The 24,922-nt window shown below is 37.5% G+C and overlaps 1 protein-coding gene across 1 annotated transcript in view; it reads left to right on the forward strand.

The window, feature by feature from the left end:
- The first annotated feature begins 5,137 nt into the window (after positions 1 to 5,137).
- The window catches only part of LOC117435283 (SH3 and cysteine-rich domain-containing protein-like), a 59,727-nt gene continuing 39,942 nt past the window's right edge, over positions 5,138 to 24,922 (forward strand). Inside the window, exons 1-2 of the mRNA XM_034058329.3 lie at positions 5,138 to 5,774; positions 18,911 to 19,184. Of these exons, the coding sequence (XP_033914220.3) occupies positions 5,682 to 5,774; positions 18,911 to 19,184 (367 nt within the window). The 5' untranslated portion in view covers positions 5,138 to 5,681. The remainder of the gene's footprint in view (positions 5,775 to 18,910; positions 19,185 to 24,922) is intronic.

A 24,922-nucleotide genomic window follows, 5' to 3' on the forward strand; every position in this document is an offset into this window, starting at 1 on the left:
GGTGGTGTGACTACGGTACAAAAGGGGATGTGGCTTGGTGATCTGTTCCTTTTGTTATGGTTAAGAGCAAACTGCGAAAGGAAAAACTGTAAACTAACAGTGAGTGTTTTGTTTGTTTGTCGTGTCTAATAATACTTGTTTGTTCTTGATAGACGGCTAACATGATCCGGAGCTGTCGTTTAAAGCCAGCACCAAACCCGGACAACTGTTCACGAATAAATTGTATTTCACCACTCGCACTTTAGCACTCACTCTGGACTTGTGATCGTGTGTGTGTCTTGTGTGTGTTTAAAACTGTGTTTATTGTTTCAGGACTGAACACCATAGATTTAACTGAGCAATACACATTGTTGCGTAATGCCAGTTCCCATTATTATTTACTGTTGTCAAGTGACTTTGGATTACAATTACAATTCACCAGTAACTTTGTTTGTCATTCTCTTTAAGTGCGCACTGCAAACCACTTTGCCACAATCATGTACCGATATGTATACATTTTTAAAGTATTTATTCATTGTCACTCAAATTAGCTAATTTTTTTTTTTTTGATTACGTGTTGGGAAAAAAAAAACTGAACCACAGATCTGCTCCACCCGGCTGGGGTGAGTACCTGTACTAAGCCTAAGCAGACAGCCCCAAGATGTAGCTGCCATTTAAAAATGAATTGCACTCTCTTCCCAAGCCAAGCTCTAAAATACAGTATAGAGGAAAACATATTTATCATTATGTAACACAGCTTGGGTGTTGTATGTTTTTATAAAAGACCTTCATGAAAAAAAGAGTAATACATAAAAAACTAAACCATGAAATCAGCTTGTCAGGATCAAGAACCAGTGAGTCAACCCTTTAAAGGTCAAGTGCAAGTATCATTATTCATTGACTGACTCAGACATTAATCATCTTGTCATAGTACCAGTACAGTATGTAATCAGCTACAAATTAGCCACTAACTTCTTAAAGTTCAGTGTAGACTGTAAAATTCAATAGCATACACATATTATGCTAAAGTCGTAACGTATCAGTAGTTTTATGTTTTTATTATAACTTTTTTTTTATACATATACATTTAAAGTGCCCAATTATTTTATCCATGTTCTCCCAAAATCTAGAATGGCCAATTATGTTCCCTCACCGCAACAACTCTTACAACAGCTCAGGAGCACCAAGCCAATTGATTCTTTACACTCTAGAGCTTGACAGGAGATGTCAGCAAGCTAACTGCCCCTGCAGGTGTCTGCTTGAGCTCACCGGGTGCCTGGCCTGTTCACGAATAAATTGTATCCCTCTAATATTTAATGTAACAGGCACTACTCTTTAAAACATGATGTACTTGACTTGGGCATTTTAATCTCCTTAGTATTCTCTGAAATCACCATCATACTTTCCAAACCTACTTCACCTACAAAATGACCTGGCATACTACATTAATAGCCTTGGATTAGAAAATATATCCCTGTATTTTTTACAATTATTGTTCATTTGTAATACTATGAATAGAAACATATCGTGATGATTTTGCCTTCATAACGTGTATGGCAAGCCAAATTATCATTTATAGATATCTCTAAATATTTGAAGATATTTCTAAATAATTTCCAGATATCTTAAAATATTTGAAGATATCTGTGGAAGGATGGTGGGCTATTCACTGACACACACGGGAGACAGAAGGTTTAATTGAAAACACCGCACTAGTGCCCAGTTTTATTATTTTATATATTTTCTGTTAGCCCGCAGAGGGCGCTGTTGTCCATGGCCTGAATACCGGCAACGGTAAGCAGGACCACAGAAATACCAATACTGGTAAACAGTTAATACTGGTGCACTCACAGGTGCTCTGAAATAATAAATAACAAAATAATAAAACACTGTAATAAAACCACAAAATAAAGGTGCTGCTTACGCAGTGCCCCCGCTGCTGCTAAGCCGGTCAGCAAGTGTCGCCATCCTACGCTGTTATGCACTATACACTGGGGTGGCCCTGGTCCCCCTTCTATTCATACACGTTCCCTCGGATACGTAACCATTTATTTTCTTTCTCTAGGCTGGATTTCTTCCTCAGCCGTGCTTGCCTATTTTGGTCACTCGCTCCAACCACTGGTGTTCCTGCCTGGTCTATGTTTACACTGGCCTTCTCAGTCAGCGTCTCTGTGTATTCCCAATCACAGCCACCCGAATACACAACCAAGCGCAGTTCTTATGGGCCGAGCAATCCCCCAAGGCCCGCCTCTCAGCCACTCAGAGAGAGGGAAAACCAACACACCCTCTTCCCCACCTCTCCGTGTCATCGCCATGACTGAGAGGCAGAACTTACGAGGCTGCTGCCCTCTTCCTGCAGAACCCCGCTTGCGCCAGACAGTCAGCACAGACCTCCCCCTGTCTAAATCATTAAGGATATCAAAAATAGATATACAGTATAGATATTTTGAAATATTTTCCAGATATCTTAAAATAGATGGATAAATAACATCTCAAATTAATTAAGATATCTGTAAATCAATTACAGATATCTAAAAATGAAATAAAGATATTTATATATATCATTAAATAATATGTAGATATCTGTAAACCATGTGGATTTTGCTAGCATGGTACGCCAAACTGTCATTTAGAGAAATCTTAAAATGATTTACAGATATCTCCAAATGACTTCCTGTGGAAATGCTCTATGTTATGAACATGCAGTCAGCGTGGGACCCTCCAGCCGTGGCGGCGGTGCTGCATACTCTGCCAGTGAAACTACTGTGGGTGGACGTGGTCCCCTCACCTCTTCCCCCTTCTCTGTAGCCAGCGGTTCCCTTTTCTTGGGTTCCAGCCCCAGAATTTCCGTCAGCGCAACTTCTGCTGCTGGACACAACAAAGCCCCAGGTGATGACAATCAGGTATCCCCAGGCGATGGTGAACTGGCCTTCCTGGGCGATGGTGAACTGTCCCCCCCGGGCGATGGCGAACTGGCCTTCCCGGGCCGTGGCGGACTGGCCTCCCTGGGCCATGGCAAACTGGACTCCCCGGCAGTTGAGGCAGGAGCAGTAGGTAGTCTCCTTCTATCACTGGGGACTGACGCAGCTCTCCCTCGGTCACGGGGGACTTGTGCAGCTCTCTCTCGGTCACTGGGGGCTGGTGCAGCTCTCCTTCTGTCGTTTGGGACCGGTGTGGCTCTCCTTTGGTCGCTTGGAACTGGTACGGCTCTCCTTTGGTCGCTGGGCTGGTGCGGCTCTCCCTCGATCGTTGGGGACAGGTGTGGCTGTCCCCTGGGCCCTGGCATGGAAGTGCCTACTGCCTTTGGAGGTGGAAGCAGCAGGTCGATTTCCAATGTGAAATGTGAGTTGCGCTGTTGCGCGGTTTACTAATGAATAATAAATAAAAGGTTTGAAACAAAAACAGCATACAGCACTTGAGGCCAAAATAAATAGACAAACAAAACAAACTAACACTTAAACAAAGAGTGGAATAACAGACAAACAAACACGGTGAGTCAAAACAAACAAGTATTGTAAATAGCAATTGTTATGAATTATTTTGAATTATTTTTCTTTATTTTACTTTATTTTACTCTCCTTCTCTCTCCCGTTCTCTACTCACCGAACACCCAACCCCGAGTGAGTAAAACGTGCATCTATATATACTGTTGTGCCGGGATTCAATTACTAATTAATTATTCACTTGAATCCCAGCAAGTGAACCAATTTGTACAACCCTGTGCTCACATACTATTAAATACTTTAAATGCACGTGAAGTGAAGTGCAATCCCCGTGCCTAAATACAATTATACATTTGAAATAACTCGTGGTACACACACCCATTTATATCCCGTGCAGCAATATCTATACACCAACATTAACACACCACACGCAACATATAACACACAAATGTACAAAGGGGCAGGCACATTGCCACACTGCTTAATCATTTTACCAGGCTATTATGAGGAGACATTTTGTGCGTATCATTCTCTTTTCTGAAAATATATGTACATCTTATGTATTTTAGTTTTTCTTTACATTTTTTAGAAGCTTGAAAAAGCTAGCCTTTTCTTGCATGCACAACTTTCATAAAGGACAGGTTTTAGTGTGGCAATCTATAATGTGAAAAAATGCTGATCATTTAATAGATTACAGTGTACTCTACAGGATTCATGATCTTAGCACAGGTGCATGAGAATTTAACATGATTTGAAAGGAATGTACAAATGTATGGTGTAGGAATATATGAACTGCCACAACACTATATAGTGTTGAATAAAAATAACTCCTACAGTGAAGGAAAAATGACGGCCAGTGGCACTTAACAATGTATAGTGTTCGTACAACACTGGAAGTGTAAAAAAAAAAAAAAATACTAAAGTGTCACTTTAGCACTGTACAGACTGGGACAATATACTCACCGCCAGTGTTGATTTTAAGTCTATTAGAGTTATCCCAACACTGCCAAATTTGCTGTGTACACTTCATACCTACTTCATAACACTATCGCACACATAGTCTGCATGACTGATCCAATGTTACTCTAGTACATTTGTATCTTTTATTGTAGTGCTATATTGTAGTGTTGTATTATGTGCTTATTTAGCCATTATATTAATCAATAATTACTTTTTTATTTTTATACGCCTGCCATAACAGTATACTAAATTGTAAAACCACGTAAGAGCAATTGTTGTACTTGTAAAAAGTAATATATTTCAATGTTTGTAATATTTACTGTACTACAGAAAATTCCGGTATCTAATAGACAAACTGAAACGTGTAATAAACACAACTATGGTATATGTCAGTTTACGTTAATACTAAAAGTCTTTTCGACTATAAGTACTTCTCAATCTGTTCGTGTAATATATGCTGTATGCTGCACAATACATTTATAATAAACTACAGTATTATTCTATTTAATACCAATACAGCTATATATACTTTATTCCATAGTACCACTATATTCCAGAGAATACCGTGGTACTCAATTGGGTGTGCACAGAGTTTACAATATTTTGTGAGGTTGTCGAGCTTGCATTAGGTTCTTTTATCAGCTTCCAAAGTAACAGCTCCTCCTTCCTGATCTATATCATATGTTTGCTAGACTCACACATGAACAAAGTCGCTGCCTTCCTGAACTGGTCAGTTTATCAGAATACAAGCTGAGTGAAGTGGATATAGTTGCTGGAGTTGTGAAAACCTTGCCTGCACCAGTCGAACAGAAGCGCGAGCAGGATTTCTTAAAACATGCAATAAAAAAACCAAAGCATATCTATTAAAAAACAAAACAAAACGTAAACTACTAAATAAAAACCGACCCGTCACTGAACTAAAGTGTGCCCATTGTTTGTGTGTGTCGAAAACAGTAATTAAATAAGCAAGACGCTTAACTTTTTTTCCTCTTTGGAAGACGAGTTTAATGAAGTAAAAAGAAAAGATAAACATAAAAAGCAGCCCATTCCAGTGGCGGTGTGAGCGTCTCTCCGCCCAAGAGAGCAGACTTCTGAAGTGGGTAGGGAATTTCATCTTAAGTGAGATGCTTTCGGGTTTGACGGCATTGGGACTCAGCAGTTAAACCTGGTACAGTACTGAACTGTTGGAACAACCACAATGTAATATAAAAAGGGCAGAACCACGTGGACGTTTAAGAAGGTGAGGCATTAAAGAACGGTCGGTGTGGTGATTGGGTTTTGTCTTTCAAAAATCCAAAAATGATTCCACCAAGCAACACGTTAGAAGATGCAGACACCATAGAAAAAAACGAACATGAGCAGACGGAGCAGCCACAGTCACCGACATCAACGGTAAGTAAACTGGAATCTATTCAGGACACACTGATTCCCTTTTGACGTAAAACATATTTAATACTAATTATTTATTCCATGTACCGATAAACAAACTGTGTTTAATTACAAATACAGAAGGGTATATCGTAGGATTTGTGCTTTCCAATGTAGTACAGAGTACAAACACGATGCTTATAAATGATTACACATATTGTAATTAATTTAAAGGTACCAATTCCTGATAACATATTATATAATATAGTTTAAGGACCACTCAATGGTCCTTATTATACAATATACACGCGGTCTATTGAGCTGGTGTAGAATAGATTTTATGTTATGTACTTGTGAAAGCACGGTGTCAGATTTTGTTTTGCAAATATGTTTAAAGGTTCCAGAGATGGTGGAGTTTTGCAAAGATGCAGTTTTTAAAATAGCTTATACGAATTTAAAATAGCTTTTACATATTGAGGGTGTGCTGTATACCCCATGTTGAAAATACTGACTATATATGGCAGATGTTTTCTATACAATAGTATTAGTATAACGATATTTTTCTCCACCAAACTTTATAAAGATGTAATATACTTAATGAATAAGTTAAACTCAATAATGAAATCTGTATAAAAAATAGTAAGTATTTTTATGTGTCAATGGTAAAATGGTAATCAAGCTCCTCAGAGTGCTGCTCACAGATTTTAAGGTGGGAGGAAACTGTTGCACCTACTGCCAATAAGGACTTTGAAGATTGTAAACAAACTGAACTGCTGTCTGGATTCTGATACCATAGCAGGGCTGTCCAAATAATAGCTCTTGAGCTCTATATGGCTCATTGAGCTCCACAAAAAAAGCTCTTTTGAAGTATGGATTTAATGGGTTTGAACTGCGAGGATAATCTGTAGCCTTGAGTAATAGCAAGTAAAGTCAAAATGCAGCAAAACTGATGTTTAAACATGCAGTGTTTAGTGAGAGGAAAACTGCTGAAGCTGTGTATTTTTGTTTGTCATTGAGGCCATTTTTAAAATGTATTGATCAAGAACCTGTTCTTAAACCAATCATTTTTGGTATGTGTCTGCTATGTTTGTTCTTCAATCAATAATCGTTATTTCCATATTACTGTGAAACATTGTTTTAGTTTTTTCATAAATTTATCCTATTTCACTGTTATGATATACAGTCATGAGTTTATAGGCTGGTGAAAATGAACTATAATCCACATGACAAACACATGTCTTAATCTTTAATGGATTGCATCAAAATATTTTAGCTTTCTTCTAATTGGTAATGTGATATTAGATTGCATTTACTTTAGTGTTTAAATTAACTCCTCTTTTTTTCGAAAATTAAATGGTTGCTACATACACTTTGGATTATATTAGTTGTTTGTTTCTAGTTTTGTAAGTATTTTTTCTCCTTTAAAAAATAGGTTAATTAAAGATTGTTAAGTAAATGCTTTGAAAATATGGCCCATTGTTTACTGATGCCACAAAAACTGTGGTAGTAGCCTCCTTAACACGCAAATCAGATGTTTTAATAGTTCAGTTTTGATGAAGAGAATCTAGTCCAGGACTGAAGCATTTCAATAGATTAAGGTTTAATTACCTAAAAAAAAATGTGCATGTCTCTTTTGTAGCTTTTAGTCTTTTTTGTGTTATTTAATGATATAATGGGGGTTATTTTCAAAGGAGATCCGCTGGAGGATCACATTATTTCGATCGTTTTTTTTTTTGTCTGCACCCATGTTTTTCCCACCGATTTCAGTATTTTCTAAAGCGTCAGAAAACACGACGGGACTCTGTCTGCTAGTTTGGTTCATTAGTTATTATGACGGTTTCTTTTGGTGGAATATGTAATGATCTAAGAATCCATGTCTATTTTCTAAAGATGAAAGGGGTGGATAATGTAAACTTCAACCAGTTAGTTTGCCAGCATCAGCACAGTCAATACGACTATCCACCAGTAAAAAATAGTGACAGCAAGTCGGACCGAGTCTCCCTGGCATTCAGCTTCTTATTCGCATCCCATGTTCTTATTCGCTAATATGCACAAATGTAACTAAAATTGAATAAGTAAATGGGGTATTTCAGGGGATAAATCGCCTCAGGCTGCTCATTTAAAAGTTAATGCAAACACAGGGGAGCCCCTCTATGGCAAAGTGGTTTATTGTGTACAGGTGCAGGAGTCATGCAGTGCGTAATTAACAGACAGAGAAGTTTGTAATCCAGTTTGAAATGGTTTATTTTATAATCCAGGTCTGGTGACCAAATAATAACCCCCACAATACACAACAATGTGTAGTGCACGGAGTAAATAATAACAGGGTTGCAGTCCCACACAATAAATACAAATATCCATCCCACAATATACTAACACAGTCACAGTCCTGGGTGCGTGCAGTAGTGCTCGTGGTGGGTGATACAGGTTTATAAGTGACAATACTGCAGTGCTGTTCCGCGTTTTGGTGCTGGCCCTTGTCGACAGCTCCGGAACATGTTAGCCGTCTAATAATAACAAACAAGAACAATTATAGACAGACAAACAAACAAACACTCACGATACTTTATATCACTGGTTCTCTCACGGGTCCTTTCAGGTTCAACTCGGAAACCAAAGCGAAGGAACAGATTGATTCTCTCCGTCCCCTTTTATGCCGTCACACATGACCCCTTGGTAAACAAGTGCAGCCTCCCCACCAATCCGTGACTACTGGAACTGAGTTAATGCACCGGAGTTCTGCCCCCTTTCTAAATGTCCGACTTCCCTTGAACCCTGGGAAAGAACTGTCAGGCCAACCCGTCCAAGGTACTCTGTTCTCGCTGCTTAGCGCCCTCACAGGTCGGGAGGGAGATTTACTACCAAGAATCACTGTATTTCTGTCACAGTCATCCATATGTATTTATACCCCGCCCAAAACAGAATTTGGTACAACAACAGCATGCAAACATGGCACACATAGGAATAATAACATTGGGTGTGTGTGATCCGTATGTATTCTTCCCTGTCTAACATGGAATTTGCTTTCCTTTGTTATCTTGTCTAATAACCCATTCTGGACCCAGATAAACAGAGATATAACTAGGCATTTTAGCGCCCGTGGCAGGCAATCATATTTGCACCCCACCCATTTTGTTTCTTTTTGGGTGTTAGGAGTTAGAATGGTATATTTGCTTGCGTTTCATCATTTTGATTAACTTAGTGTTATTTCCAAATCTCTCCTTTAACATGTTTGAAGGGAACAAGATATTACTTAAAACGGAAATTGACTTCTTAAAATGTGTTAACCCCGTGCCTCGGCAGGGCTGTCGCCTACCACACTGCCACACAATGATAATGAGTTTATTTTAGGTATGGTCATTTTTTGTTAGTCAGGGCTGGAGTTTAGTTTTTGACTCTACAGTAAAAGCTAAGACAGAGTGCTTATAATAAGGACGATTAAGTTTTGGATTTGTGAAATTTTAGCAGTGTCGCTGTCAACAATTTCCATCTTTATAGTAAACAAAAAGAAAATTCTTCCATTTTCCCTAAAGCAATTTAGAATTTGGCAAGAGCCATGCAGGTTTGCATGCTATTTTTAAACTAAAAATTAAAGTCAGATTAGATATTGCTGTACGATGTTTGCTGTAGTACATGGCTAGATTTTGTGTTTCTTTATACATACATATTTTAACACATTATAATATCAATGTAAATATCAATTAAACTTGTTTTATATTGGAGCTTTTAAAAATAAGCTGGGTCATTTGTTCTTGATTTTATTCAAATAAATAAGGCTGGTACCACACTTAACATCTTGTAGTTCAGGATGGTGAATTTTTAGGGCTGTTTATCTATCCTATCATAATGTTTTGGTTTACCTTTATTACATAGGTGCTTAATATGTGTTATGAAACGTGCTTTTACATTTCAGACGCTAAATAAGCGTTTATAGTAGTGCTGGTCCTGAAGGCTGCAGGAGCGAATAAATAAATAAACAATCCTGCACGCTGCAGGGGAAGTGAACAACACAGATATGTCATAATAACGAACTGGCGACGCCATCTTGTTGTTTGTTTAGAACCAGGTTTGTGGTCGTTAAGTCCATTACTAAGGATATGAAACATTCCCTTGTCCAGTATAGAGGTGCATGCAATCTTCAGACTATGCTTGGGGGGGGGGCGCTGACAGGTGAAAACATTGAGAACAGCAAAACAAAATGATTACTGGAGTGGTAATGCATTTCAGTCATTTTTCCACCCCTCGTGGCTTCCACTACTTAGGGCTCTGCGAATAAATACTTATGGGTGACGTAGAGGGGTTCCCCCTGTGTTTGTTTTAACTTTGAAATGAGCAGCAGAGGCGATTTATCCCCTGAAATACCCCAGGGCCCAGTTACTTATTAAATGTGAGTTACATTAGTGCATATTAGCGAATAAGAAGCTGGGATGCATGTTTTAATACTTTTTCCACACCTGAGTATACAGCAATAGAGCAGTACATCCCACAATTCATCTCTGCATGCTTCAGGGTGTTCATATTCCTCAGTGCGCTCACAACAAACAAGCGTATATGCATCATATAATAATAATGTGCATGTTATTATTTACAGAAAGTTTTTTGTGATCTTCACAAATCTTACATGTTTTCCTGTTTTTATTCTTCAGAAATCTTTTGTATGTATTTGTGGCAAAGTGGTTCGTAGTGCTCCGGTGTACAGGTGATCTAGGTGCTCCGAGTGCTGGTGCTCTTGTGCGTTCAGGTCCGGGCTGGCTTCTCGCTGCAGCTCCCGGCTTCGTATCAGCCGCCTGGCAAAACAAACACAACCGTTTTATCAATGGAACCACACTTCATTCAAGGTTCCGTCCTTGTTTCCTCCCATTAACCACAACAAAAGGAACCGATTACGGCGTCACGTCCCCCTAAAGTACCCTAAGTCCCGCCCCCCGATAGCTAGTTCAATCACGTCTCCTCCAATTCATGACTGAAACTTCGTTCACCGTACTAGGGCGATGACTCCAGGTACCATAACGCCGCCCTCTTCCTGAATGGCTGGCTTCCGACTGTCCCCGGAATGAACTGCCCAACCATTCAGTACGAAGCCCGCAGTTCCTGTTGTACAGTGCCCTCACCGGTCGAGAGGGAGATTGTTGATTCGGATTCATTCGCTCTTCGTCACAGTATTATACTGTTTACAAATATATTGTTTATTTTATTGTTAATTGTATGTGTTTCCATTTACAAAAAATGTTTTATTTTGTACTGTGTATGATGTTTGTAGTATTCTTTTCTAAAGTAAATATTAGTTATTGTTCATAAAAAATAAAAAGTACATACCTATTTTACTGGCACACAAGGGCTTAAAAGGTTAACAGAAATGTTATTATATAATATATAGGTAACAAGGCAGGGATGGTGTATTTGTTTATTTGTTTAATTGTTGTTTAATTATTATTTATTGTTTAATTATCACCTGCACCTGTCTACCATTGTAAATTAGAGCCAGGTGCAAGGTATTTATAGAGAGCAAGCAGTCTGCTCGGGGCTCCTGCTGTGTGAAGGAGCCCGATTGAAGGTGTGCTCGGTCGCAGAAAAAAAAAGGGTATTGTGTAAAGCCTTTTTTGTATTTGTTAAAAAACTGTGTGTTTTTGTTTTGTTTGTTTGGTGTTTGTTTTAACAGGTAAACAGCTTAGCTGTCCTGTTTGTTAGTTAGATTCCTGTGTTTAGTCAGCGCTCCAAAACGGAGTTAGGTTTTTATTTTTGTTTTGTTTATTTTGTTTATTAAAAATAGCGCATCAGCACTGAAACTGCAATTCTGTGTGTAGGGTCTCAGTTTAAAAGGGGCAAACAAACGTGACTGAGTGAAGCTCTTTTACAATATATACAGTTGTAGTCAAAAGTTTACTCACCCCAATGGAAATGTACAATTTCTAGAAATTTCTCGAAAACAAAGAATTTTAGGAAAAATCTTTTGCAGCAAAAGATTTGCTTTTGTGGATAAGGAAGTAAAAGTTACAAGAAATAGATGTCTACAATTATTTATTTCAGCAATTTTGTTGCAAAACTCCAAAAATGCTAATTCAAAAGTATTCATACCCTTTGATGCTATGATAGTATTGTCTACAAGGTACTAGTAATTTCAATATGATAATGTATAGCCTAATTCTAGAAAAGTCTAAAAAATGCTGGATTGTAGGTGAACATTCTTATAGAGTTAAAAGGGTTAGGCATAGGATGATTGCTTTCATTATCAATAAGTCAATATGGAAAAAAGTAAAGAGCTATCTGACCTTCGGCAAAAAATTATGTATTGTCATAAAGCTCTAGAAGGGTACAAGAAGATTTTCAAGCATTTCAGTATCCCAATTTCAACTATTGTTTCAAATCAACAGTACGAAGGTCACTCTTGAAATCAGGACTTAAAGGATGTGTTGCAGTAAGAATACCTCTGTTAAGAAAGGGGAACAAGACTAAAAGGCTAAAATATGCACAAGAACACAGAAATTGGACTATGGAAAGTGGTCAAAGGTGCTTTGGACTGTTGATGGATGGACAATGACACCTGTGCCTTCTGCCAGTTCTTTTGTCAATTCAAAGCTTGTCTTCTTTCTATTCCTTAAGGATATTATCTTCAAGTATTGCTCATCCTTGTTAGACAGCTTTTTGGGTCTTCCAGTCCTGGGTTTGTCAATTACAGATGATGTTTCTCTGTACTTGTTGATTATGCTTCGGATACCACACCTTTGAAAATCGAGTGATGAGAGCTATTTCACTCAATGTTTTTCCTTCATTATGCAAGTCAAGGTTGTTATAATAGTAGAAAACACTAGTGGAGACTTTGAATAAATTGTTGATGCTCATAATGCATCAGAGTAGAAAAATGCAACATGTCTAAGACTTTTGCACAGCAATGTATATATATATATATATATATATATATATATATATATATATATATATATATATATATATATATAATGTGTCATTGCTTTAGGTTTTATTTTCTTTCTAATAGTATTTTATACCCATTTCAGGGGTAAAAACAGCAGTTAAAATTATTTCAAAATCTGGTACTGGCATGCACCTTCATTTTTACATCTGGAGGTGAAGGGGTTAATAGTGGGTAGTGCTACATAGTTGTCTCCATTGGCACTGGCAGGGATCGCCAATATTATTCGACTTCATACCATACTCAGATTGTAACACCAGACAGCTGCTTCTTTCAGGGATGATAACCCTGTCAATAATGAGGATATTTACACAGCCTAAAAACATGCTCTGACACGGAGTGGGTTGAACATCCACTGGAACTTGTTATCAAGCATCTGCCAGCATGGGTGCTGGACAGGAGGGTAAGCAAGCAGCCAGCACCCTCTGCCAGTGATGAGAAGCCAGTAAACTACCACCAATGCTCTATAATGATTGGGTTGGGTGAACATCCTCTTTTGATGACCTTTTTTTTTTATCTGTTAGCATTCTGCATGAAAAGAAAATGCCTTTTTTATTGCTTTATATTTCCCTTTCTGTGGTATGGTGTTTGCAGTGATTTTGAGTGGCTCTTGGATCTGTTGCTCCAATATTGAGCGATTACAATTTTTCTTTAAATCAGTTTTGAGCTTGAGCATCTGGAGAATTTTACGTGCTTGGACTAACAGCCTTCCTCATTCCATTCAAATCTTATGACAATGTAACCTTTCAACTCTTGACAGCTCCACCTACTCTCTCTATTTATTTATATGTAGAGTGCCTAACAGAGTTGAAGTGACATTATCATGAATTTTCAAACCCAGGAAATGACAGTTTTAGAGACAAATGATATTGGGACTGATTTCAGTAAAAATAGGGGTGTGTAGATACTTGGATTTTCGAAGTAATTCCCTTTAAGATGTTTTATGTTTTTAGATTATCAAACTAACTGTTTAATTCCTAATATTAACCTAGCTGCATAATTCCTAATATTAACCTCTAATGTTTATGCTTTTGAAAAAACAAAAAGCACATTTACAAAGTTTGACAAAATAGGTTCCAGTATATCCAAGTCTGGTCTATGTTTCATAGTCACCTGGAAACGAGAAGGCTATTTAAAGACCCAAACCTGTGTCTAAGCTGTTTTTTACTAGTTTTAGTTACAAGTTGCACTTTATAGTAGGATCAAAACTACATGGTAATGAGTCATAATTTATGGCAGTGACATTAAAACAGGATCAGGCTGACTTTTATTTAATCATTGCACTGATTAACAAGTGAACTATTAAGCATGGATAAGCGTTCTATAAATAAATTGGGGGAAACCAACAGGAAGTAATAAAGTTGTCATGAATAAACAGGTTGATAATTCATGGATTGATGATGAGTAAAATGTTCTCTCAATCAGTATGTTAACACAGCTTCAAGGAAGCAGATTTCTTAGTCAGATTCCACACAATTCCATCTGGAAATCCAAACAACGCATTTAGTGTTTTTTCAAACCCTGGTTGAGTTCACCATGATGATGTAATGATGGGCAGGCAGATTTGATATTAATCCAGGCTAGAAGGCAGTATAGACGGTTCAGACATGGATTGTGGGTACAAGCAGAGAAGATTTATTTCAGTAGTCAAATGTTGTAGTTCCTCAGTTCTATTCTGTAACATACATATATTTAGTTTTTTAGTCATTTAGCAGACGCTTTTATCCAAAGTGACTTACAAAGACCTGGGGGTGAACTATTCAGAGTCAGGTACTTCTATCATTTATCCCACTAGTTAACCCATGTTACTCCAGATACACCCGAGTCTACACAGCCTTCTTCGAGATTTTTTTTTAGGCAGGGTCATTGAAAGTGTACCGTACCGCCCCTAAAAAACACAATTTATTTGAATCTAGCTCAGAAGTATTTTTTTTCTTGAATCAAATCATAATTAGGACTAACTTATTTTCTGTATGTACCACCCCTTCCATCTTACTTCTGTTGATTCAGGTTTGTCTGTATGTCTTTCATTTTTTAATTTTACTAAGGAACACCTGCTGTTGAAAATAAAAAATACAAATCAAGTAGCCTACGCTAATACTTTTAATTAAATACTATATATCAGAATCTCTTTATGGACAAATTCTTAGGTAAAAAAAAGTAGGTTGTATAAAGGAAGAGAGAGAGAAAGGAACAAAACATCTCTCAGTAGCAGTGCTTCTTCTCTTTTGCAGCTCAAGATGACAGTATGCCAGAAAAATGAAGATCGAAAATATATTTTCAGTACAATAAATAATTCAGACAAATAAAATCAACAATATTGCCATATTAAATTAGTCTCAGTTTAAAACATCTTTCCTCAAGTAGAAATATCGGTCTTTTTTGTTGTTTTTTTTCTCATATTTCTGTGGTTTCCAAGACACCCACCTCATTGACTTCCTCCTACAGTGGCCTTTGCTTATAAATAATGTTTTGTCTAGGTCCTGAAATGTTCATGTGGAGAGCATATTTACCTCCTGTACCTTTGACTCTTATTACAGAGAGAAGTATGAGACAGCCTTGACATTTTTATCCCCTTGTCTATCAAAATGTCTTACCGAACAAGCAGTGTACCAATGCAGTATGCTGTGGCAATTCCAGTAATTTCCAGTAATTTGCATTAAGCTGCATCTCATTTTTTAAGACAAAAATCTAACATTCCTCAGCAGTCATTACCTGTAGATAACTGACTTTGTTAAATGTCTTCGGATTAGGACACCTGACTGACGCAGCTGTCATTTATCTAGCAGGTTAGAAAAGTCACATTGTCACATGATTCGAATGGATGAATGCTTTGTAAAGGATGAGCAGGATTACAATATATGTATATGGAATATGTATTTCCAACGCTTTATTCCATAAATTAATGGTACATTTAGGTCAGAAAAAGATGTACTGCTTGTTTTGATAAGCTGAGAGGGACTAAATAATTTATAAGAATCAACTAAACTCATGATACCCCAGGGTATTGTGTTTTTTTAAAACTTCTTAAATTTGAAAATTTGCTCAGTTTGTTCTTTGATTTACTTCAGTGGACATGCATTTTTTGAATCTTATGATTACTAATTAGGTTTTAGACTGAATTAGAATTACTTTAGACTGTTTGTTTTTTTTCAAACTTGGCAAAGAATATTTGTTGTTTACCAGTTCCCAAATTATCCTCATATTTGGACTTCATAGAAATTTGAAAACATTTATATGAAGCCCAGATTGTGGAATGCACTGCCACCTCATATCAGAAGTGCTAGATCAGATCCGACATTACAATTTTTCCTTTCTGATCCGATGTCGGACCCTGTCCGACATCATCAAAAAGACGTCAAGCACAGGTCTTTGGTTGTTTTTTTCACCGGAAGAAGCAGAGAAAACCTTTTAATGGCCTAGTGAGACTGATAGAAGCCTAGAGAAGCCGGAAAAAAAGGAGGCGGAGCTGAGCAATACACATAGTCCCTTCGCCACAGACATAAACAAACAAGATAGCTGCTTCCGCATCCAGTGCTCAAAGAATGTCACAGACATTTGCCAAGCTTTTTGAGATGTTATAGTAATAAAATACTGGCTTGGATCACATTATTGAGGAGTATGGTGATAAAACAAGTGATCAGGAAATTATTTATAAGTACTAGTATAAGATGCAGTACTTAGTGTCCTGTTGATATGCAGGACACTCAGTACTACATCTCCAGCCCCGCCCTACCCTTGTTTGCTATATTTTTCAAATATCTCTTAATAATAGTACATACCGATAAATCATCTCTTGATCACTCGTTTTATCACCAAACTCCTCAACAATACGATCCAAGTCATTATTTTATTACTATAACATCTAAAAAAAGCTCTGCAAATGTCTGTGATATTCTTTGAGCGCTGGATGCAGAAGCAGCTATCTTGTTTGTTTATGTCCGTGTTATCTATGTGGTGTCGGAGCTATTAGTATTCATGAGATACGCCCTTTTTTTTCGGCTTCTCTCGGGTCCTATCAGTCTCACTCGGCCATTGAATGGTTTTCTCTGCTTTTTCCACAGAAAAAAACGACTAGAGACCTGTTTTTTGCGTCTTTTTGATGATGTCGGACAGGGTCCATCTTGCTCGTTTGGTTGTTAGTAGCTTATTGATCCCAGAATCTCATCAAGCAGATTCTTGAAGGATCCCAGCGTGTCAGCTTCAACAACATTACTGGGGAGTTGGTTCCAGACCCTCACAATTCTCTGTGTAAAAAAGTGCCTCCTATTTTCTGTTCTGAATGCTCCTTTATTTAATCTCCATTTGGTCCTTGTTTCTTTTTTCAGGTCGAAAAATTCTCATGGGTCGACATTGTCAATACCTTTTAGAATTTTGAATGCTTGAATCAGATCACCGCGTAGTCTTTTTTGTTCAAGATTGAATAGATTTAATTCTTTCAGCCTGTATGCATAAGACATGCCTTTCAAACCCAGGATAATTATGGTCGCTCTTCTTTGCACTGCTTTCTAGAGCAGCAATATCCTTTTTATAACGAGGTGACCAGAACTGAACACAATATTCTAGATGAGGTCTTACTAATGCATTGTAAGTTTTAACATTACTTCCCTTGATTTAAATTCAACACTTTTCACAATATATCCGAGCATCTTGTTGGGCTTTTTTTATAGCTACCCCACATTGAAGATTTAGATGAAGACATTTCTGAGTCAACATAAACTCCTAGGTCTTTTTCCTTCTTTAATTTCAGTATCTCCTATATGATATTTATAATACACATTTTTATTGCCTGCGTGCAGTACCTTACACTTTTCTCTATTAAATGTCATTCGCCATGTGTCTGCCCAGTTCTGAATGCTGTCTAGATCATTTTGAATGACCTTTGCTGCTGCAACAGTGTTTGCCACTCCTCCTATTTCTGTGTCGTCTGCAAATGTAACACGTTTATTTACTATACCGGAATCTAAATCATTAATGTAGATTAGGAATAGCAGAGGACCTAATACTGATCCCTGTGGTACACCACTGGTTACCTCGCTCCATTTTGAGGTTTCTCCTCTAATCAGTACTTTCTGTTTTCTACACGTTAACCACTCCCTAATCCATGTGCATGCATTTCCTTGAATCCCTACTGCGTTCAGTTTGAGAATGAATCTTTTATGCGGGACTTTGTCAAAAGCTTTCTGGAAATCTAAATAAACCATGCCGTATGCTTTGCAATTATCCATTGTCGATGTTGCATCCTCAAAAAAATCAAGCAGGTTAGTTAGACACGATCTCCCTTTCCTAAAACCATGCTGACTGTCTCCCAGGATATTGTTACCATATAGGTAATTTTCCATTTTGGATCTTATTATAGTTTCCATAAGTTTACATATAATAGAAGTCAGGCTTATTGGTCTGTAGTTACCTGATTCAGTTTTGTCTTCCTTTTTGTGGATCGGTATTACGTTTGCAATTCTCCAGTCTGTCGGTACAACCCCTGTGTCAAGAGACTGTTGCATGATCTTGGTTAGTGGTTTGTAAATAGTACTGTATGCATACATGCTTATTGCCTTATCATGGGCAAGCTGAAAGATAGTATTAGTGATTTGAATAATCTAGTGCTGTGCAATTATATTTTTCATAAACATTTGTGTTTTCAATAAAGTTGCCTCTGTTGTCTTGATTGACTGTTCCTCGTTAAATTGTTGCAGGATAAAAGTCTTGCTTGACTGTTTAGCCGATTCAAGGAATTTCATCCATCACTTTTGCCAGATAGTCCTTTTGATTTTCTAATTCCACGTTTCCTTCAAGTGCTTTACCAGGTGTTCCCTTCGTTCTGAATCATCTGCCCAGCTCAGTGCATCCGTTCTTCTATAAATAAATTAAAAAAGGACCATCCACAAGCGTGACTTAATAGGTATTTCAGAAATGGTACTGCCTTTTGTTGTTGTTGTACTGGAATGGTGAAGCAGGTTCAAACACCCAGAATTAGGCATACTGTATTTAGTAATAAATGTCCTTAAAACAACAGAAGTGTAACTGATGACTGTTTCATGCAGCTCTATTGGACAGTTGGTAGCACAGAGCATGGATAGCTGTGTAATTACATTGTAATAACTGGGTAATTACCAATGGACCCTGCTCTTACACAGTAACCTGTTTTACCTGATGTAATTACAGGCCTTTAAGCGGTGTTAGTCATTGTTAATCTGGTGATATTCAAGACTTATTTGTGATTCCTCAACAGCTCCAGAAGCTGAAGAGATCCCTATCCTTCAGAACCAAGAGCCTGAGGAGTAAGAGTGTTGAAAACTTTTTTCAAAGAACCAACAGTGACATGAAGCTGCAGGTGGACTTGTTATCGAAAGTGAGCACCAGTACTGGGCAGCTGTCCACCTTGGGGAGCCTGACCTCTTCACCCACCAAGAGCCAGAAGCAGGTGGACACCAGGGCACACAGTTTCATGGAGCACGTATTCAAGAAGCCCACCTTCTGTGACGTATGCAACCACATGATTGTCGGTAAGATAGTAGCCCCCTGAACCAATGGTCTATAGAAACTGTAGTATATATAAAAATATGTGTGTGTGTGTGTGTGTGTGTGTGTGTGTGTGTTTGTAACTAGTGTATATAGGTTATATAGTTTATTTAGATATTGTTCACCTTAATAAAACTTAAATGATGTGCCACATTACCTTTCTAATGATGTCCGACCTGAAGACATATTTGATATTTAGCCGAGCTGAAATTTAGGCAGAATTTCAACATTTTATTGGAAAAAAGCACAATATATATATATATATTTTTTTTAATAAAGATTGTTTGGCAAAATACCAGAAATTGTTTATTTTGGTCTTTGCCATATTAATTAGTTGCTAAATGCTTGTATTTAACATGTTTTCTTGAATTATCTTAGATTAAGTGTAGGGTGCCAATACTTTTGTTTGTGGCTGTATTTGCATTGACACATCCACATCTACACAAGGGAATCGCCACAGCTCAGGTGTGGACCCAGCTTGATTTTCTAGGCCGACAGTTAAACATCCCAAGCCGGTAGTATTTTATTTCTGGGGCAGAAGATCATACATTTTATTATAACCAGGAATTAACCATCTATGAAAACACTGGCATTCTTTGGATGAACTGCCAGGAACATCTGTTTGCTGATTTTAAAAAGCTGCTTGTATTTATTCCCTGTGAATAGCTTTAGAATATTGGCAGTATTCTTGTGTTGTTCACAGCACTGCGCTGACATTGTGCACAGGTAATCAAACCGAATGAACATGTCTGTGTTTTAAATGTTTTTTTTTGTATATACAGACTACACTGGGACTATAGAAGGTATACCACGTTTGTTAAAAAATACATTTATTTATTTATGCATTTATTTATTTTTTTTAGCCCGAATGAACAGACATATGTTTATATATAGAGTGTACCAGCATACAAAAGAAAGGAATTCAATTGCTTTATCATTAATGGTAAACCACATCTCCAGCATCAATATACAAATAATGAATGGTTTGCTTTGATGTCGAGTTCAACCAATGTAGAAGCTAAAATTCTGAATAAGGTGGTTTGAAAAACTATGGATGTGCAGCTGGAATTACTCTCTCCTTTAAAACTGTGAATTTGTATAACGATTTCCCATGACTTAACTAACTGTTGCCACAGTTGCAGGGGGGGCAGAATGACTGTTGCACACCTCTAGTGGGTTCATTAAAAAAAAAGAAATCTTCTGAATTTCAGCTTTTTCGGGGGTTAAAAAAGTGTCTGTGGCAAGAAGGTAAACACGCAAGTCAGAGAAGGTAAGTTGGGGTTTTCTGCGCCAGTGCACGTATTTATTTAAATAAATCAAATAATAAAGCTCACAAAGCAAAGCAAATAGTCAAACAAAACAATCTTGTAACACAAAACAGTCCAAACGTCCAGCACAAGTAGCAATTGTTGTTTTAAATTTCTTTCTCTCCGCTCTATCTCGTTCTTTCTCCTTTTCTCCACCCTGGTCAGTAAAAGCTGCTGGTTTTTATAGTGGTCAAGGGATTAACTGGCTATCAGTTACCAAGTTTATCCCTCAACCACATTCTGCACACGATTTCTAATATGCGTGGTCGACAGCCAATTTGTCAAAAAATCATCAGCTGCCGACCACGCATTCTCACAGGATGTAGTTTGGCAGAGACGAGAAGCAAACATTGTCCCTGCCAAACTACATTGAACTAAAATAAACACAAATACATTAAAGAATAACAGTAATAATAATACAAATACACACAGGGGTGGGGTGTACCCTGTCACAGTGTCATGATCTACAAAGAAACAAAAAATAGTGAATGATATGGAAAACACCTAACAGGATATGTATCAGGTGATAAATAAAATATATAAAAAAAAAAATTTTAAAAAGAATTTTAAAAAAAACTTTCCATTTCAAGCTTGGTCACCAGAGCCTTTATCAACGTCCCTATGAAGGTCCTCAAATTAATAGTTTTCAGAACTTCATTGAGCGAGGCGTTGATACACAGAGGAATAGACTACTGCAGCTTCATAAATATAAGATCAATTCATTTGATACATTTTAATCCCAGATGATTTCCCAAACATAAAAGCTCTGGGTGTTGAATGCACACCATAACTTATTCAACTTATGCGGTCGGTTGAAGGAAATGGTCGATACAATAAATAAGGCAGCTTTTGTCTTGTAAATTAGTAAAACAGATTTTGCCAGTTGGGTTTTTGAAGCTGTCCCTGTTGCAGTAATAAACCCTCCTGAGGTCTGAGACATGGCACATTAGCTTTTCTTCACAAGCAGGAAAACAAAAACAAAGGTAGAACACAGTTTAACTAAATGTCATGTTGGCAGTAATTTGTGGAGCACTTCCCCTTGGTTTAAGGACTTTGTTCAGTAGGATAAATAAAATGATCAATTCCCTGGTTGTGGCAATCAAGGTGATTTATTCACCAACAGGAACCAACAAGGCTACGCAGAGGACTTTCGTACTTGTTTGACTCTAAAGTTTTTTTTTTTAGTAAACATGCTACAATTAGTGCAGCACTGAAGTCAGATGTTTTAAAGATACCGTACATTTTAAGTAGGGGGATTTAGAGGCTCATTACAAATTTGCATGGCTTATTAAAAGCCAGTTTTCATCCAAGTACTGAATTCTCTCCACATGTCATGAAGAGGAAATACCATCCCAGGGGTGCAAATTCGGCGCTATGGTGCTAGATTCTAGCACCAAGGTACCTCATATAGCGCCAGCAACATAAAAGTCTGGTACCAGTAAACATGTTTATTTTTTTTTTTTGTATTATTCCTTAGCAACCATAGATGATGACAGTTTCTCATTGGGTCAGGACTAGTCACATGATCCACCCACACTCATCCACATACACAGGAGAGAAGGTTTGTGTCGTGTGGGAAGTTTAACTGCAGAAACTGGTTGCAAGTCTTCGCAGCGCACTTTTTGCCTAATTCTAACACTAAAAACTCATTGAAGAGAATGGGGAGGGGGGCTTGATTAAAGTGGGGTTTGAGAATTTAGCACCAGCAGGCTCTCTGGTGCTAAACTTTCAAAACAGTTTAGCACCAATTTTCAAAATGATTTGCACCCCTGCATCCTGACAGTGATATAATGATCACAAAACAGCATGAAGTAGATGCAAGTCTGTTCACCCTATTTTTGCTTAACTATCCAATTAAGAAATGAACATTCAATCTCCCCTGGCCTGACACTCTACATTTGCTAAACCAGCTCATATTTATTTTTGGCTTCAAAGTTTAGCTTTTTGTTTAGGCCTGATTTGAATTAGTGGTGCAGATTCAACCAGCATTAGGAAAGCACTGACGACCAAGAGGTCTATTTAATTGATCTAAACAGCAGTGCATCTATATACTCTTGCCCTTCATGAAAACCAACTTCTTTGTATTTGTATTTCTTGTCTTTAAAAGTATATAAAGTACCACAGTTGGTCATATAATTAATAAGAAAAAAGTGAAGCGGTATCCAAAATGATGGAGGAAACAATAATACTTGCTGTTGAAAAAATACCCAGAGCTTTATGACAAAGTCATCACAATTATAAAGATACAGATTTGAAAGACAATATATTGGAGTCCATTTCGATGGAACTGGATAAGCCTGGTATGTATGATGTATTGCCATATGTGTTGAAATACCATCAGAGACGACACTAATAATTTCCACATCATGTTGACAAATATGTACCATAGTTTTGTTAATAACAATTTTTAAAAGTTCTATAGATCTGGCAGTTTTCAAACCTGTCACATCGCCGCTGTGTCACTTCTGGTGTGTATGGTCATGTCGCTTTGAAGTATCACGTTGCCAATTAAAAAATCACATTGCGTCTGGTGTGTGGCAGCCTTAAGAGTCGTATGCGGATGTCAGTATTATCATCTCCATTATGCGTAGTTACAGTTTCTTTCATCGGTGTTAAAAAAGAGCTGTTCAGATTTTCACAATAAAATAAAGGATTCTATATTAATTATGTAGACATAGGTATCTATCTGAATGATGTTGTTTTAAAGCTGTGCTGCAGTTATATTGTATTGAGTGATGTTAATGAAGGTGTTAATATAGCAGCTGCAGACTAATTAATATATCATGTTATGAACCTGATTATACATTGTTGTTTTTATAATGCAGCTGACACTCAGCTCTGTTAATTTTACAATCCGGTTGCCTAATTAATGCTTGGTGTAATGCCAGAAATTTTGCCAAAGCAAAATGTACATTAATTACCTCATTATTTTCGGTTTTGCATTTCCTAATGCAATTCAGTATAATTGACCTTCATTCACTGGAAGGTAAATATAAGATGATTAGAGAAATGTCTACCAGAGAGAATCAAAATAGGGACATAAACCTAGCTAAAAAAAGGCATGCGTATTATAAAATACTATTATAACGGCGCAATAGTGCTGTTATAGGTAAGTGTAAGTGTGGCTTGCAGAGCCTTGTTTAAACTCGATTTTGAGAGGTATGTTTTCTTGGCCATTTCAAAACGGATCGGGATGGCATTTCATATGCTCTGTGTCCATGTGATGGAGAATTTTTTTTTTGTCCAAGTTTCGTGAAAATCAGTAAGGTAATGTGGCTATGTGCCCCGCCCCTGTGTGTATTTTTGTGTTTTATGTTGTATGTAGTGTGTTAATGTTGGTGTATTGTAGTTGGTACACAGGATATAATGTGGGTAATGAGCATGAGTGTTTAAAATGTATAATTGTATTTAGGCACAGGGATTGCACATCACTTCACATGCATTTAAAGTATGTAGTAATATGTGAGCACTGGGTTGCACAGAATCAGTTCACGTGCTGGGATTCAAGTGAATAATTAATTAGTAATTGAATCCCGGCACAACAGTATATATAGATGCACAAAGCACTCTCAGGGTTGTGTGTTCGTGAGTGGAGAACGGGTGTGGAGAGGAGGTAAAAACTATTTAAAACTAAAGAAAATAATAATTGCTACAACATGCTGGAAGCACCAGCATTATACTTGTTTGTCCACTGTTTGTTTAGTGTTAGTCTGTTTTTGTTTGTCTATTTATTTTGGTGTAAAGTGCCATGTCCTGTGTTTTGTTCAAACTGTTTATTTTCTGTCTGTTGAATATTAAACAGCGCATCAGCGCATTCATTTACCATTTCACCGTCCTGTCTGTGTTTCCTTTCCTGGGTCTGACGTCACCACTCAGCGAGCCTTGTGACAGGTAGTTTTTAAGTTACAGAATCACGAAAAAATGTATTTGCGCTACAATAACTAAAGAATGTCTGTGTGTTTAAACACCATATCTGGCAGGCAGATAGTACCCATTGACTAGATGTTCCTTTTTTTGAGCAGTTGAGTTTTGACTGAAAAGCCCACAAGGTCTGATTTCAACAAAGTAGTGTACATATAAGGATGAACGATGGGAGAATATTGTAAACAATCCAATGGGATTGTACTATACAGTTACACATGATTGTGTTGCTCTCAACTCTACAACCAAAATAAAATGCCACACACCCTCTGAGCTAGAAATGTTATTTAAGCTTATGTTGTTTACCAGTCACTGCCCTGTTTCGTGTTCAAACCTTAGGTCCTTTTTTGCCTTACAGCAGTGGCCCAGGCATGAATTCTAAGTTAACCCTTCTATAACATTGACTAAAAGGAAAAACTGCCAAGCAGGATTGACTACCAAGGATATCCAAATCTAAGGCCAGTTTTGTGATGGTTTTCAGTGGATAATTAATA

Source organism: Acipenser ruthenus, chromosome 3 (genome assembly GCF_902713425.1).
Source record: "Acipenser ruthenus chromosome 3, fAciRut3.2 maternal haplotype, whole genome shotgun sequence".
Taxonomy (NCBI): domain Eukaryota; kingdom Metazoa; phylum Chordata; class Actinopteri; order Acipenseriformes; family Acipenseridae; genus Acipenser; species Acipenser ruthenus.